This window comes from Triticum aestivum, chromosome 7A, assembly GCF_018294505.1.
Source record: "Triticum aestivum cultivar Chinese Spring chromosome 7A, IWGSC CS RefSeq v2.1, whole genome shotgun sequence".
Classification (NCBI taxonomy): domain Eukaryota; kingdom Viridiplantae; phylum Streptophyta; class Magnoliopsida; order Poales; family Poaceae; genus Triticum; species Triticum aestivum.
In genome coordinates this window covers 685,036,649-685,054,828 of record NC_057812.1, presented here as the reverse complement: position 1 = coordinate 685,054,828, position 18,180 = coordinate 685,036,649, and the positions used below count along the sequence as shown (strand labels likewise).

The following is an 18,180-nucleotide window of genomic DNA, read 5'->3' as shown; positions in this document are numbered from 1 at the left end:
ATCTAGCCTTTCTTGCAACAATTTAGTTTCTAAGTACTTATGCCTCTTGCAATATCTATCTTCCCTATTTGGTGTGTGCGTACAAACCCAATGCACTCCACAAAAATTGACATGTTTATAGGAGACAGTTTCATCATAACTAGTGCAATCATCATTAGTATCATGGATATTCAAAGAATTTGTACTAACAATATTGCAATCATGCTCATCATTCACATATTTAATGCCAAACATTTTATAGATTTCTTCTTCTAGCACTTGAGCACAATTTTCCTTTCCATCGTACTCACGAAAGATATTAAAAAGGTGAAGCGTATGAGACAAACTTAATTCCATTTTTTTGTAATTTTCTTTTATAAACTAAACTAGTGATAAAACAAGAAACTAAAAGAATCGATTGCAAGATCTAAAGATATACCTTTAAGCGCTAACCTCCCCGGCAACGGCGCCAGAAAAGAGCTTGATGTATACTACACAACCTTCTTCTTGTAGACGTTGTTGGGTCTCCAAGTGCAGAGGTTTGTAGGACAGTAGCAAATTTCCCTCAAGTGGATGACCTAAGGTTTATCAATCCGTAGGAGACGTAGGATGAAGATGGTCTCTCTCAAGCAACCCTGCAACCAAATAACAAAGAGTCTCTGTGTCCCCAACACACCCAATACAATGGTAAATTGTATAGGTGCACTAGTTCGGCGAAGAGATGGTGATACAAGTGGTATATGGATGGTAGATAATACTTTTTGTAATTTGAACATATAAAAACAGCAAGGTAACTAATGATAAAAGTGAGTGTAAACGGTATTGCAATGCGTGGAAATAAGGCCTAGGGTTCATACTTTCGCTAGTGCAAGTTCCCTCAACAATAATAGCATAATCGGATCACATAAATATCCCTCAACATGCAACAAAGAGTCAGTCCAAAGTCACTAATAGCGGAGAACAAACGAAGAGATTATGGTAGGGTACGAAACCACCTCAAAGTTATTCTTTCCAATCAATCCGTTGGGCTATTCCTATAAGTGTCACAAACAGCCCTAGAAGACACACATCAACCAAAACCCTAATGTCACCTAGATACTCCAATGTCACCTCAAGTATCCGTGGGTATGATTATACGATATGCATCACACAATCTCAGATTCATCTATTCAACCAACACATAGGACCTCAAAGAGTGCCCCGAAGTTTCTACCGAAGAATCACGATGAAAACGTGTGCCAACCCCTATGCATAGGTTCATGGGTGGAACCCACAAGTTGATCACCAAAACATACATCAAGTGAATCACGTGATATCCCATTGTCACCACAGATACGCACGGCAAGACATACATCAAGTGTTCTCAAATCTTTAAAGACTCAATTCCAATAAGATTACTTCAAGGGGAAAACTCAATCCATTACAAGAGAGTAGAGGGAGAGGAGAAACATAAGATCCAACTACAATAGCAAAGCTCGCGATACATCAAGATCGTATCACCTCAAGAACACGAGAGAGAGAGAGAGAGAGAGAGAGAGAGAGAGAGAGATCAAACACATAGCTACTGGTACATACCCTCAGCCCCGAGGGAGAACTACTCCCTCCTCGTCATGGAGAGCACCGGAATGATGAAGATGGCCACCGGAGAGGGATTGCCCCCTCCGGCAGGGTGCCGGAACGGGTCTAGATTGGTTTTCGGTGGCTACGGAGGCTTCTGGCGGCGGAACTTCCGATCTATTGTGCTCTCCGATGTTTTTAGGGTATATGGAGATATATAGGCGGAAGAAGTACGTCAGGGGGGTCACGAGGGGCCCACGAGGGTGGAGGGCGCGCCCAGGGGGTGGGCGCGCCCCCTACCTCGTGGCCTCCTCAAAGCTTCCCTTACGTGGACTCCAAGTCTTCTGGGCTTCTTCTGATCCAAAAATAAGTTCTGTGAAGTTTCGGGTCAATTGGACTCCGTTTGATTTTCCTTTTCTGTGATATTCTAAAACAAGGAAAAAAACAGAAACTGGCACTGGGCTCTGGGTTAATAGGTTAGTCCCAAAAATCATATAAAATAGCATATAAAACATCCAAGGTTGATAATATAATAGCATGGAACTATCAAAAATTATAGATACGTTGGAGACGTATCAGACGACAGCTTGGTGTCGTGTTCCTTCCTTAAGGCGTCGGCTGGGGACTGCTCATGGTGGTGGAGTTGCTGGTAGTTCGGAGGCGACATGAGATGGCACGTAGGTGGAGCGGCGTGGCATCAACCGTGTATCGTCAGCGGTGGGCCTCGGCGGCATGGTGCAGTAGAGTCTCGACGTCGGATGCGTCTTGATGGACGTGCATAGGGAGGTGGCGTTGTCTGGCGTCATGGTGACGTCGACGGCAGACCTGACATGGTCGATGCATCAGTACCTGCTCTGAAGATGGATCGGTGGAAGACGGCGGCGACGAACTCTGAGAGTGTGCTAGACCGGTGTGTGCCCCAGACCTGGCAAGAGGATTGGTGGGTAGGGATGAAAATGGAATGGGAAGTTTCCACTTTTCCGGAGGGAGAATGGAAACGAAGAGGAAATATGAAAATGGAATTTTTTTATGCGAAAACGGAAACAAAAAAGGAACTCTGTTTTCCTGTGGAACAGACGTGGAAACGGAACTTTCCGTTTTCGTAAATATGGAATTTCCGTTTCTACTATATGCATATGGTTGCTTTGTAGCTCAACTACCAAACAACGCATAATGACACAATGAGTAGAAAATAAATATGCTAGCACCCAGTTCCGTCCATTTCCGCACCGTTTTCATCCCTATTGGTGGGGGCCTCCGGCTTTAGTTGTTAGGCTTTGGTGTGAGGTCTATTTGGTATTCGGCTCAGAATTTTGGCACCCCCTTCATCAACTGGATAGGAGTAGCAACAGATGTTGTCAAGATGATGACTTCATACTTACTTATGTATTACTTTGTAAGGCCTTTGTGAATATAATTAATAAAATGGTTGCATGCATCGTCTAGATGCAGAGGCCATGGGTCATCCTCCTTTAAAAAAAGCAAAAATGACATTTTTTTTTCTTCCCAGACTTGCTGCCTATGCCACTTCGCTCACTCTACCATCGCTTCCTCCTCCTCACCATCCGCGTCCTCACTATCCGCCTCTTTTTGGGACGTCTCCGTCGCGGCTGCCAAAAGCTTCAACATTCAAACATGGACGAAGCACACGATCATCGCCGCATTGAGATCCAAGTCATCTACTCCTCATGGTCAACATCCTCTGAAGCGGTCGCGAGCTCAACCTTATTCTCTCCGAATTTGTTCTTTTTTTTCAAGGCTGATCTTCTTCTTGGTTGCCGCCATCAAGATGTTGAACCTCTTCACATTCTTTTCTCGCTACACATTATAGCGCTTTGACATATGCCTCCTTCTTTGCCAAGATGTTCTTCAACCTCTCCGTCATCTTGACTGGCGCCCCTTCTCGCTTCAACTTGGCGCGGAAATGATTGGAGCAAAGAGGGTGGGGAAGCACGGGTTTTGGCGCAGAAACAATACGGACCACTCACAATGCACAGGCGGAGGTTCGGACTCCCGCAATGCCACCTTGGTTTGCTACTGATTTGTGGGAAAACGAACAGGTAGATGCGTTCGCAGACAAATACTAGACCGCGTTAATGACAAATTGCGTCGGGACAGTTTGGTCCAAAAAATTGCGTGTGTTTTAAGGGTCCGCGTAGAAGATGCATGACTAGTCAAATATAAACGTATGATGTAGTTCATCCATAGATGAACCCACGATTACATCATCGATGCCAGCATAGAAGCAAACATAAAAATCCCAAATAAACCTCTAACTAGAACCTGTCGAACGTCCTTGCCGTTGCAGCCAGCACTGCTCGCCCTGGCCACACGTGGGTTAATCTCGCCGTCAGTCTCCTGCCCTTCCTTGTGGTCGTCATCGTCTTTCTCCTCCGTGTGGAGAGACGGCGAAGCGAGAGCGAAACCCTGAAACTCGACCACTGCCGCATTGGCGTCCACGTAGGTGTCGGCGTCATCGTCGGCGGCGTAGCCGTCTTCCATACGTACCACGTAAAAGCAAAACTCATTGTCCAGCTCCACGGGCGTCTGCAGGTTCACACAGGGGTTCTCCGCCGACAGCATCCCGAGCATGAGGTTCCGCGTGCCGACCTCCACGCAGGCGGCCACGACGCTCTGGCCGCCGGCTGCTCTCCCCGGGCGGACGAGGACGACGTCGGTGACGTAGAGGCGCTCGTCGGTGCTCCTAGGTGCTAGCGTCTCCTCCTCGCCGCACTTAAGCCGGGAAAACAAGGGTTGTCGTTGTGACCGCCCGTCCTGTGTGTCTTTGTCCATGCTTGATGGATGCATCGGCAGAGTTTCACTGCGCGTACCAGCTTCGTGATCGCGAACAAGATGCCTCTGCTTGCTTTGTCCCTTTGTGCATCGACGCCTCCGCTTATATTAATTGACCGGGGAGTTGCCGATTCCGACTAGCCGTCAGTTTACTCCGGCCTCACCGAACCTAGTCAAATTAGGATTCGGACTGTACGAGAAGAAAAAGTACAAAGGTGAGTATAAATATAAACACTGACCTATACAAAGAGAATACAACTGACTCCACCAACATACTCAAAGACCCAAGAAAATATATACTTTACTAAATATAAACATCCACGGATACCTTTATGCTTCCGGTCTGGCCGGGTCGCCGACTACCATCATGCATGCTCCAGTATCGTTGAAGTAACCACTAGAGAAGAACGATGAGGAAGAACGATGCAGCTGAAGAGCCAACCATCATCCCAGCATAAAAAAACATCGTCGTCCCCTATTGGCTTCACGGGCCGCAGTAGTCACCCGGCCCGTCTCTGAAGACGAAATCAAAGTCATCGCTAAAAACATGCCCGAGATGCACCGTCTCAATCCACCCCCATCTCCTACTCTATAGACTTCACAATATGCCTGGTCTTGAAAGCGCACTATCTTGTACTCCCTCCGTTCCGAATTATTTGTCTTGGATTTGTCTAGATACAGATGTATCTAGACTCATTTTAGTGCTAGATACCTCCGTATCTAGACAAATCTAAGACAAGTAATTCAGAACGGAGGGAGTACGTGCCAGACGGAATGGCACGACCGAAGCTCCAGTGTCCACCAACTTTCAAGCGAGTGACGAGCACCTTCATGGTGGCAAGGCCGATCACCCCGGCGACATAACCGTTATCCAGGTAGCCGACAACACATACAACTTCAGCAGGACTCGTGGGCATAGGTTTCCAGACATAACGCATATCTACCTCACCTTTGCTCGAATAATAAAGAAATATCGATGTTGCTCACTGGAGTTCCCCAAAGTTTTGTGTATATTTTATCAAATGCAGCTAAACAAACGATGAAACATGGAAACAGCCCAACAAAATCTACCTCACAATGAAACACATCAGTGAGAAAAACATGCTGGCTGGTGAGTGTGTATATATAATGCATAGTTCTCCGAAATGATTATTTCAGATAAAGCGGAAAGAAGATATCGGCTGCTGGATCTTTGCCGGGATAACACGTCCCAAGTGTGACCTACAAAAGCCGACAACAGAGCCATCATCACCAAGTAGTTTCTTTGTCACATCTATGCATGTCCCTTCATAGGGATCATAGATTTGTAGTATCGGTGGTCTTCCTAATTTATCCCCTCCAAGACCATCACTATAACAGAAGACAAGTTTTGAGCCGTCATGTAACATACCCAAAGGTATATCACGGATCACCCTCACAATGTTGCCGTCCATGTCGACCAGCCGTAGGTGTTCGTCCAGCTGGTCGGCACGAGAGGCCACCACGAGGAACGGCTCGGCCGGGACTTGTGAGCGGCGGCGAAGACCGGGTCGGAAACAAGAGCGCGCCACTCCTTGGACACGCATCGGAACCGGCACACGGACTTCTCCGGGACCCTGGACAGGATGTCGGAGATGAGCTCGTTCGGCAGGTAGGCCGGCGACGGAGCCCGGAACAGCGCCCACGCCTGGTGAAGAAGAACGCGCAAAGTGGACGCCTTGATCCCCATATGACTTGGCCCCGTTCCCGGTGGCCGGCGAGTTGCCGAATTCCACATCGAGTCTCCTTACGTACACCTTCGGATTTTGGTCAGAGATTGCTGAAGACCGGACAAGGCGTCGATCCGTTAAGCTGGACGAGGACCCGTATGGGAAACGGATCTCAATGGATTCGCATGGCAGCCCCGTACGTGGCATATATATGCATCGTATATTGCAAGGAGATCGCGTCGTGAAACACTTTGTCACCGGCAACCCCTACACCGCATATTCTCTAGGCAGCGCTACGCGCCTGTCGACCGGCCAAAGCGTATCGGCGCCAACTCTCGATTAGCTGTGCTCTCATCCTCAACCGCCCATCGTAACACGCGGAAGAAGAAATATGGGGGAAAAACAAGAGAGGAAAGACTGCACCCTAGCTCGCCGAACTCCAGCCCGTAGCTGCCCCGCCCGCCCCACCTTGGACCACCGGCGTACCGGTGCTTGTGGTGGTACCAATGCACCGAACTCATGTTGCATATTTTAAAATATTCAAAAAATTCTGATAAAAATTTAGCACGGTCACACAATTTTAATATAGGTTGTCACCAAATTTCAAGTCAAAATTGAAAACACAACTCAAAAAACAAAAATGACAAATTCAACACTCAATATAGTACATAACATAAGTTGGATTTTAGATTTGGTCCATTATCAAACTGGTGTCAAAATTTTATTTTTGTATCTTAAGAAATGTTTTAAATTTTTATACCAAATTTTGCAACAACATACATTGATGTTGTGTCAATATGCTAGATGTTTTTTCAGATTTAAAAAAAATGTTCTACTGGCATCCGGTGTACCGTTAGCACCACAAGTGTTGGTGCAATAGATATATTCCCGGACCACCGGAGCCCTGCTCGCCGCCTTTTCGTCGATGGCGCTCCATACCAGCAAAAACAACAACGTCGAGGTCCAGCACCACGAGTTTGCCTATTCCCGCACTACCGTGACGCCGGTTCCAGCCAAAAATCGTCGTCGCCCTCCTTGACTGTTGTGGCTCGCCATGCAGGTTGCAACAATTTCGCTCGCGGGCTGTAGCAATCGCCGCTGCCAGTTCCAGCTATTTTGCTAGCCAGTTCCAGCGCACTGTTGTCGCTATGGCTGTTGCCGGTCGAAGCAGCAACACACACCGGTTCTAGCAACATGCAACGCTCGTTGCAGCAAACAACGACGGTCGGCACCGAACCATCAAGCGTTCCAGCAAATGGCGTCGCCGGTTCTAGCAAAAAACAGCCACCAGTTAGAGCAAAAACTCCTTCGCAGTTGCCCCGCTGTAGCTTTTCTTTTCGCCGGTAGTAGCTTTTTGCATAGCTAATTCTAATATCCCTTTCGGTCAGTTGTAGCATCCCAACATGCTGCCATAGCACCCTGTAGCTTCCAGCGAGAACGGAAGCACCACAGCTGCCGGTTGCATACGGCGGCGAGTCGACGTAGCCCCACCTTCCCGGCGACACAACATCCAACCGCCACCATAAAAAAGCACCAGCTTGCCCTCGTCTCTGTAGAACCAACAACTTGCTCCCGTCTCCCTGGTTGTGGCACACGACGCGGTAACAGAGAGAGGCCGAGTGGGAGTCAGGTGTGGGGTAGCTTGAAGGGGGAGTTGTACCCACGGTGGTGATAGGCCGCTGGCGGTAACAGTGGGAGTCGAGGAGAAGAGAAGGAGATGAGGCGATGGGGGGTTTCTGTGGTGACTTTGCTTTGGTCTCGAGAAGATAAGGTTAACGAGATAAGGATGGGGATGGTGGAAAGCGATGACACGTGGGATAACCTGAAAAGCGAGTCGCTCATGTGAAGTGACTGGCCAAAATCTTAGCCGGCCAGCGGCTGTCCGGAATCTTTAACCTATTCTCTAAATCAAGAATGCCAAATCTTTTTGTCACACTTGCACTTTCTTTGAATACCTACATGGTATAATAACCCTACAAACCATGGTATAAGAAAAACATGTTGTAAAATGACGGAATAAAACAAGAACATGTGGTAAACTTCATTAGATAGTCTATTTTTTCACATAAATTATGTTAGGAAGCATAGTAGAAAACAAAACAAAAACAATTTTAACATTTTGGTTTCCTCCAAATCCAATGAGTCTTTCATTGTGAAACAATTTGAGGTACATAAAAATTAATTTGAGGGAACATTGTTATTTGCCACATTGAAGCATAGAAACTAAATTTCTAGTTTTAAAAGATATTAGAAGCTGCATCTGGTGTAAAAAAAATCCTGAAACAAACCGTAAGGTTTTCCTTAGTTTTCCATTGGAGACAAGTGACACTGTCCCGGATATTTAGGTGTTGGCTGCACTGCTAGAGATTGAAATAATCGTGTGTCCTATATATGATGGGACGCCGATAACGTTCACACATGTGGCATACTAGACATTCGTCCACACACAATGTGTGGCGTGAGGAGGAGGCTACCCACACGGGCTGTGTGTGGGCGGATATTAGAATTGCCTACACGTGTGGGCGTAGCTACTTCGTGCCACACGCCCAACAAGTACTACTTATCTCCACCCCGCGCGTGTGGCACGAAGCAAAAATGCCCACACGTCCTGCCGCAACAACGTTAGGTACCCGCGGGATGACGATTTAGTTGTCATCCGGGTTGGCAGATGTAATTATTCGGGATGGCAAATATAGTTGTAAAAGCATGACAACTCTATCTGTTTTGGTTAACTATTATTGTCATGTCTAATTTATGATAGTTGTCGTGTGTAATCAACCCATAGTTACCGTGTGGGATTAACTACTTGCCACATATAATCAAACGGTAGTTGCCATGTCTGTTTACCTAGTTGTCACGTGTGGTCCAACCATAATTGCCATGTATGATTAATCACAGTTGCCATATGTGTTTATCTGGTTGCCACGTACGCGACACTGCAGTTGCCGTCTAGCTACGAATCATAGTTGCCACGTACGCGTAACTGCAGTTGCAATCCAACAACGTACGAGTGTCGTGTGGGCGAAAAACAGTTCGCCCACCCGCGTGTGGGCTAGGTGGTGGCTGTGTGGGCAGAAATTAGTTTGCCCACACAGCGCAGCTGGCAAACCACGTGCTGCGGGGCGTGTAGGCGAGCTCTCAACGCCCGCACACCGGCCCCGTCCTACGTGGCACGCAAAATCCGCCTCGATGTCTTAAGATTCGTGCGAACTCGGCAGGACGGTGATCCACGCGTGTGGGCGAATTACAAAACTACCATACTTGTGGGCGTTAGTATTTTTGTATATGATTACGATATGTAAAAGTTCAGTTTACTAAGGTTTTCGTTCCTCCACTATCTACCTCGTACTTGTATCATATACGTATAAATTTGTATTGTTATCATTAAAACTTTTTATTACCCAAAGATGCACTTTCTTTTGAAGACTTAAGTGTTGATGTCCCTGCTTTTGTGATTGTTACAAACTAATAGAGGAATATAACAAATTAGAAGAAAATAATAGAGGAATAAAACATTTTAGCAACAAGTAGCAGTTTTTGCAATCTTGTTTTCTTTTAATCTGTAGCAATTCTACTACTCTGTTATGTGTTGTTATTTCCCCTGCTTAATGAAATGAAAATGCAGCATGGCTATGTTTGGTCCCCTGAAACTCTTACGAGAACAGAAATTCCTACAATGATGAATTTGCTTCCTTTAGATTGGTTGTCTCCTTGTTGTCGATAGAAAGAGGAATTGGCTGAGAGGATTTCCGAGGTAATCACCAATATAGTGGTGCTTAGTAGCTCAGTTTTAACACCTTTTTTTCTGCAGGTGAGTTACCTATTAGTACATGCTCCTTATTGTGTTTTGGGAAATATCATTTCGAGTCTGATTTTTTTATCAAGGACTGATTGCTAAATATATTTGGCGTTGTAATGAGAATGCTTCTAGCTATTAATCTAGCCGGCAGCAAGCTGGTAGAAAGTTCGATTTTTGCATAGATGCAGTAGCAACACTCGCAGTTGATCTCTTGGGCAGGAAAAAAAATCTGCCGCCAAAAAGACAAGGATTCCTGGGGTAACATGGAACAACCTAACAAACACTTTGGTGGCCCGTTCACAGCTCAAACAAAGATAGAAAACAATGCAAACTGATCTGCAGAGTTTGCAGCTTGCACACAGAAATGAGACCAAAATTACTATTCTGATCTTTTCAGCAATCTTTGCCATAAAGTGAACTTGACATGAAAGAATTTCATGATTTGACCCTTTTAGCAACGCCAAAGCCCGTGACGTTTTTTCTCCATATAGAAACGCTGAGATAGTTTGCGTTTCAGCTTCATATTCAAACGCCAAGTTAGCTTGCGTTTTTGCTCCATATGGAAACGCCAAGAAAGCTGGCATTGCTTTCCAGGCCAAAACGTCATGAGCTTTGGCGTTTCTAGCTGAAACCCACGATCGTGCCTGTACGTGCTGCTCTGCTAATATTCCGCCGTCGCACGGCCATATGCATGCTTCGAGATTGACAGATGGACATGCCCTGATTATACTCTCCTCATTCATTCCGTAATACTAGTTTTAACTTAGAGTGTTGCTACACACACGACATAGAAGGAGAGGGTTGGGTCTAACCCTAGCCGCCACCTAACCTAACCTCGCCGCCGCCAACCCTAGCCGCCGCCCAGCCCTCCTCCACCCCCACCTCTCCTCGCCGCCGCCAACCCTAGCCGCGCCCAGCCCTCCTCCACCCCCACCTCTCCTCGCCGCCGCCAGAGGCGGTCTCCGGGCAAGTCCGGGGCGCCGCCAAGGAAGGTGGCGGCGGGGCAAGTTGCTGCTCTGCTTCCGCGGGGGCATTCGGATCTGGGGCGGCGGCCCCTCTGGTGAGGCACCACCGGCTTAGCGGCGGGCGGTGGTGCGGGCGTTTGGTTCCGGCGTTCTTGGCCGCGCGGGCGGCGGAATCTCGGAGGACGAGGGCGACGGCGCCAGATCTGGCGCCCCTCCTCCCTGTACGGCGTGTTCTCCCCCATCCGGCCCGCTCGTGTTCCATGGGACGCCGGCGCTGGTGGTGCTAGTGGTGGGGAATCCAGTCCGGGCGAAAGCCATGGCCGACCTTGCTCGGCTGCGTCGACGGCGACGCCTGAGGGCGCCGTGTCCCTCCTTGGAGGCGTCTGACAGGTCTGATCCCCCCACTCCCCCTTCCCCTAGTTCTCCCGGGCGAAAGCTCCAACTTTGTTGGGCGGCGGCGGCGCCATCGGCGTCGTATCCTTCTTGAAGGCGCCGTTTAGGGAGCTTGGTGGTCGGTGGGCGCTGTTGGGGTGCGGGGGGTGGCGGCGGTGGTACCCTCCTCGTCCTAGCTCTTGCTTTCCATCGCCATTGTATCTTTCCGCTCTGCAAGGTGGTGGCGCTGTCTAGAGGACGGCGACGTTGGTGGAGCGGTGCTTCATCTTTCACATTGATGATGGCGGATCTCGGCGGCATGGTGCTGTGGAGACTCGGCGTCTGATGCGCGGAGATGGACTCGTGCAGGAGGAGGAAGCTGTCTGGCGTCATGGGGACGTCGATGGCAGACTGGCCAGACAAGGTAGAAGCCTCAATTTGATCTGAAGACGGACCTGTGGAAGATGGCGGCGACGACACACGAGTGCGTCTGACCGGATTGCGCCCCAGACCCAGTATGTGGCTCGGCTGGGGTTACCGAATGAGTTTCGGCTTCCGGCTTTTGATGTTAGGCTTAGGTGAGTGGTTTGGGTAGTGGCCCAGCTAGCACCCCCTCATCATATTGGATAGGAGTAGCGGCACATGTTGCCAAGATGGTGGATTCAGACACATTGTTGTAATACTTTGTATGGTTATCGAGAATAATCAATAAAGTGGCCGTATGCATCTCCCAGATGCAGAGGCCGGGGGTCATCCTCCTTTTCTAAAAAAAAACACACACGACATATATTGTACGATTTACAGACGACAGTACACATCAAGCCATCCATGCGTCAGGTAAAAGTTGGCAGGGCCGTTCAATCTTGCGTCGTGCATAGTTCGGCTGGCGCTCGTCGTCCGCCCAGTAGTTTCGTTTAACTAAAGAGGCCGCAGGCCGAACGTTAAGCTTCCTACGAGCATAACTAATTATAGCTAGAAACGGCAAAGCTCATGGCGTTTCGGCCTGAGTGGCAACGCCAACTATCTTGGTGTTTTTATATGGAGCAAAAACGCAATTTAGCTTGGCGTTTTTTTTTGTTTGGAAATGGAGGCGTACCCCCGGCCTCTGCATCATGATGATGGCGTTTGAATGTTGAGAAAAAACGTGAGCTATCTCGGTGTTTTTATATGAAAAAGTAACGCCACGGACTATGGCATTGCTAAAAGGGTTAGATAGTAAAATACTTTTATGTCGATTTCATTTTGTGGCAATGATTGTTGAAAACGTAAGAACAGTGATTTCGGCCCAGAAATGACACGAGATGGGAGTCAGGGTGGACCCATTCCGGTATACGTCACCGGCGCTCGCCCCGACGGTCCAAAGGTGCCACAACATCAACGGCAAGGCCCCTGGTGCGGCCCCGACGACAGCGTCACGGGCCTTGCGAGTTACAACTGCTACTGTCATGCTCTTGCTGCCGATGGTGTCGTCTACCTTTGTTCAAATACTAAAAAGGATACCATGTTGCCTATAATGGAGTTCTAGAAAGTTGTTCAGATTTTATCAAACCCAGCTAAAGAAACGATCAGAGCAACTCCAAACGGCCGATCTAAACGGGCATCGATTTTGTTCGTTTTTTGTCCATTTAAGCCGCCAGTACACACGTCCGTGTCCATTTTTTCATATGGGTCGGCCGACATGCCCAATGAGACCCGACCCATTTTTTTGTCATGTCCGCCTCGGCGTTCCATCAAATATCTGATGGGCGACCTGTGCGAGCGGGACGAGCGAAGGCCACGGCGAGCACCGGCTGGCTAGCCTAGCAAATAGCAGCTACCATGCGATTGTGCATGCTCGCACGCAGCCACCGGACCGGCTAGCTACGCACACGGCCACCGAAGAGCGTCGTTGGTTTTCCAATCCTTTAGTTCAAGTATGCACAGAGCGCCGTTCAGCTCGTCTAAGTCGGTAAGCCACAAGATCTCCACATTTGGTGGGCTTCTGATATTCTTTTTCCATTCCTCACTCTCGAGGTCAAAGCAGAGCAAAGAGCCCTTGTCCCGCGGTTCCTCCGGCAAGAAGTACAATATACCATTGACCGCAGCAGTGTACTGGTTACGGGAGTTGTACTTGAGACACAATGGGCGTGCTTTCCTCCATCTCCACCCGTCACCGTCTCCTATCGTAAAGACCTCGCAAGTAGCGCGGGCTCTAAAGCGCACCAGCTTATACGTGCCAGATGGGATGGCACGACCGAAGCCACAGGCTTTGTCGCCTTCCAAACGGGCGACGAGCACCTTCATGGTGGCAAGGTCAATCACCCCGACGACACAAGGAGCGTCATGTAGATAGTCGATGCCACATACAACATCGTCCTCATATAACACCAGACGCATGCCCTGGCCGGGACGGGAGGCCACCACGAGAAACGGCCTGGCACGGGACTTGTGCGCGGCGAGGAAGGCCGGGTCGAAGAGAAGGGCGTGCCACTCCTTGGACACGCATCGGAACCGGCACACGGGCTTCTCAGGGGTCCTAGACAGGATGTCAGATACGAGCTCTTCTGGGAAGTAGACCGGCACCCGCATGTCGGCCGAACGGAGCCCGCGGCTGGTCAAGAAGGCGGCGCAACAGCGACGCGTTGATCGCCGTATGATTTGATCCGGCTTTGTTCCCGGCGAGTTCAGCCCCCGATCCCACTTTGGGTCCTCTTAAACCCTCGGATGGTTTTTGTGAAGAGATCGCCTAAGAAAGAAAGTGTTTGTCTAAAAAAAACAGCTACTCCTACACTACTGTGTTTAAAAAAACAAAACTGCAGTACACTTCTTTCTGGCTACTATTGCCGAACGCTGATGTTGCAGACCTGCGCATCAGCATCACCCTCATCATGTGCTCGATCGCGACTCGCAAGATTTGGTAATGTCAACATGGACGTGCTACCACGATTTCAGTTCAGACTCGGCGCACGGGAGCGGAAGCCACGCGATGGATCACACGCGGCCGTGGGGTCGCGGAGTGAGACCACTCACTGTCTCCTGCATCGCATCATCCATCATCACACAACCAGTAAATAGCACTGTAGCCAGACTGCAACGCATGAGCGACGGAGCGAACGGACCGAAACGTGTTTCCTTCGACGGCCGGCTATGTAACTATTCTTAATAAATGAGTCGAGGCAAAGTTTTTGTCTCCAGTTTGAAAGAAAAAACCAAGCCGAATCAAGATGAACATCCACTGGCTACTCCCTCCGACCCATAATATAAGATCGTTTCAGCTCCGAATCACGAGGACCACTGGACAACTATGACACAGATCCTCGCCCGACACAAACATTGCACATGGATAATATGTTTTTTTCCCCAATGTCACGTCCCATTCAATCAAAGCAATCCCAATACAAGTCCGAGGGATTTTTTTTACCTCAATGGCATTTCTGATCCTGCTTTTCACCTCCTGCCGGGACGAAGGGGGGGGGGGAAGGGCATGGGCACGTCCCGCCCCCCTTCTTTCTCCTCCATCTCTTTGAAACAAGTCTTGAAGGAGGTGGTCGGCGCCTAGGGGTGACACCATAGGGTTTGTCACCTATACGCCCGAGTCATCTCCGATAGGGTGGACGAGGTACTGGCCTAGGCTATGTCTGGCGGTAATTTGAGGAGCAGGAAATGCGGTCGACACAACAACCGTTAGAAGTCACGGGATCCGACTCCAAACGGACAGACTGGGACACGGGCGTCAAGGCAACGTCCATGGCGTCGTTGGAATGAACTGGGGGCGACCTGAAGGGGCCATAGCTGGCGCTACGGTGAGGGAAAGGAGGCGCCCCAGCGCCCGACAAGAGCATCTGGAGGGGAAATGATGCTCGTGTCTCTGAACAGTTTTTGAGATGGAGCGTGCTACAAATATCCCCCGCATAGATGGAGGCTCACGGAGGAGAGTGGCGTTGCAGAGGTTTTGCCCAATAAAATATCAAGATATACTTAAAAGTTTCAAAAAAAATAAAAATTTATACAAATACATATGTCTGTTCGTCAAGTATGTAAAAAATTCATTAGGTAATTCGATTATTTGCATGCTACACAAAAAAGATAAATTTTTGGCCCAAAAACAACAAAGAAAAAAGCCCATTTTAATTTGCGTATTTATCTTTTTTGTACATTAAATGTGAACATATGTGTTCATGAAATTTTATATGTGTATACTACAAATATACATCCATGCATATACTTTTTTCAGATTTTTTTCATTATGTGGAAATAATATTTTCGATGAAAAATAATAAAGAGCTATATGGAGCTCGGCCTCTGTATGCATTTTTCGCTGACGGACTGCAAATCTAGGCTCTCAAATGCCCCCGGACATACAAAGCATGCAAACGAGGAAATTCTATGTAGATCAATTTATACTACCCTAATCCTCGTCAAAGGTGTCCACTATATCCGTGCCCGGCTCAAGTACATCAGCAGCCGCAACTTCAGCCCCTCCACCTCCGCGTCAAGTTCAACGAAAAACGCGTCGGTTGATGCATGTTCCTGCCGTATGGCATCTACATAGGCCTCATCCTGGATGACTCCGGGATGTCCTGCTGCTCCGTCATCTCCGCCGCTTGCGCGACCGCGAACTCCGCCATGGCGTCCTTCATGCCGAAGCCCGCAGCCGATGCCACCTCGTCCTTCTTCGAATCCGCCACCTCCATTGAAACCGGCTGCGGCTGCGACTCCTCTTGCTCCTCCGGCTCCGGCGAGTCCGAAGGCAGGCCGGCTGCGATGCGGGCGACGCACCTCGCCCGGATCTCCTCCTCAATCTGGAATCGGCGCTCCGGCGTGAGCATAGCGTATGTCATCTTCTTTTGTCGGGCCATGGCGAAGCTGGACGGCGTGGGAAGAGCGGCGGAGCCGGAGAGAGCTGGATGGGCTTGGGTTGGCGGCGCAGAGAAGGAGAAGATGAATGTGGCTAGGGTTGGAGGGCGCCGGCCGGCTTAAATAGCCGAATTTGGCTTCGGGCGGCGAGCCGGGGCGGCGCGACGTGGCGTTCACACCCCACTGGAGGAGACTCTCATCGGACTGTTGGGTTTCCGGGCGATTCCGTATGCGATTACATCGTCAGTCTGACATGGCGGACAGGCCCGGTCGCGCACGCGCCTCACCATATCCGCCTCATATTGGGCTGAATACGAGGAGTGTCGCCCGTCTAGATCGATTTTTTTAAAAATTGGTCTTTAATTGGTCAGTATCCGGGCATGCGCGTCCAAGCGTTTGAGGAGGGATTTAGGGTGCCCGGGTGTAGATGCTCTTGCTCTTGCTCTTGCTCTTACTCTTGTTCTTCTCGACTAAAATCATAATAGGGTCGATTATTACGGCGATCGGCCAGACGACTCTGCTACAGTTACACCGAAGGTCACGCACGAATGTTCTATTTCCAGACTCAGGGCAATCAGCATCAGCATCATGATGCGTTCGATCGCGAGATTTCCTATAATGTCCACATGGATGTCAAACCATTTCAGACATGTCGCGCAGGAGTCAAAAGGCACATCCACAAAGATCACACACGTCCGGATTCGGAGCCACTCCTGTACCGCATCATCCATCAGCAGCAGTAACAAGAACTGTAGCCAGACGAAGCGAGAAACATGTAGCAAGCTACTCTAGCTCCGGCGGAATCAAGAAAATAATCAAGCAGCTAACCAAATCAAGATCCGCGCGCACGGGAAACGACCGGCCGGGACGCACATCGATCGACCTCCGGTTGTTCGATCTGGCATCGGATGAAAATCTTGAGTTCTTGGATCAATCTCCAGAGAATCAAACCGAGGGGGGCGGAGAATGAAATACTAGTATGGAAAGAAGGCTAATTAAGCAGCAGCTAGTCCTGGACAATGGCGGGGTAGGTGACGAGGCGGCGGGCGCAGGCGGTGCAGGCGAACCTGCGCTTGTTCTTGAGGCAGAGCGGCAGGAAGCAGAGCACCCACTTGGCCTCCACGTCCGTGGCCACCACCCCGCCGCCGCAGTACGGGCAGCTCCCCGGCGCCTTCTGCACGCCCACCACCTTCTCCTCCTTGCCGCACACCTTCGCCCCCGCCCGCGCCGCCCGCGCCGCCGCCCCCATCGACGCCGACGCCGACGCCGCCGACGACCCCTCCATGTCGACCCCTTCTCCCCCCTCGCCCGGCGCCGCAAATCGAAGGGTGCGGTGCTGGTCAGGAGCGCCGCTCTGCTCTCTTGGCTGGCTGGCTGGCTGGCTACAAGCCTGCAAGACGGATGGATATGCGGGCGCGGGGGCTTTAACGCCGGTGGCGAGGGCGAGTAACGCACTCACCAACACGCGAGCTACCTCTCCGGCTTTTGCTGCCGCTGCTGGTGCGGTTGGTTCACTGACACCCGGCCGTGGCAGTGGCCGCCAGCGCGCGCGCGCGCCCGCGTGGCGCCTACCGCGGGACGCCGCCCGTTAGCGGACGCTGTCATTTTGCTGGGGACCGGGACGAGCGCGGACACGGCGGCCAGGGGAGAGGACCCCGCTGCCTGGGCCAAATTTGGGCGAGTCACATGCATTTCACCGCGCCGTTGGGAGGTGAGATCCACCGGTGCCGGAGCTCCCCTCCCAGTGCTCCGTGACAAGAAAGCAGCTGCGCTAGTGCCTCAGGTAGGTACGTGCACGGTTCGTCTGGCTCACGGCGCACGCGCGTGCGCCGTGGCTTTTTTAACCTCGTCCGGCGGCCGCCGTTGGTGCGTGCGTGCGTCCGCAGGCGGCGCCGGTGGACGGGCGAATGATGTGGCCGGCTGACTCGAGAAACGCCTGCGGATGTGTCCCGACATTTGTGGTTTCTTTGGCGCAGGAAAGCTCTTGGCTTGTTCCGAGGAGGGGCGGCTCGATCGGCGCCCGGCGTCGCCGTGCACACAAGCGGAAACGGACGCCCGACGGGTCGCGGATGCGTCCGTCCATCCATGTATGTATCTGGACGCGTATGAAGCGTGAGTGCGTGCTGCGCACGGCCTTATCGCGCTGGGCTTACGTACAAGCTTCGGCATCATCACGCGTGTCTCGTGGTGC

The 18,180-nt window shown here is 50.3% G+C and overlaps 1 protein-coding gene across 1 annotated transcript; it reads right to left on the bottom strand.

The window, feature by feature from the left end:
* Positions 1-16,801: 16,801 nt before the first annotated feature.
* On the bottom strand, positions 16,802-17,577 carry LOC123153734 (uncharacterized; the record flags this gene model as incomplete). Its single annotated transcript, XM_044572706.1, has 1 exon — positions 16,802-17,577. A coding segment is annotated over one exon (582 nt), but the record flags the coding sequence as incomplete, so codon positions are not given.
* Positions 17,578-18,180: the final 603 nt, after the last annotated feature.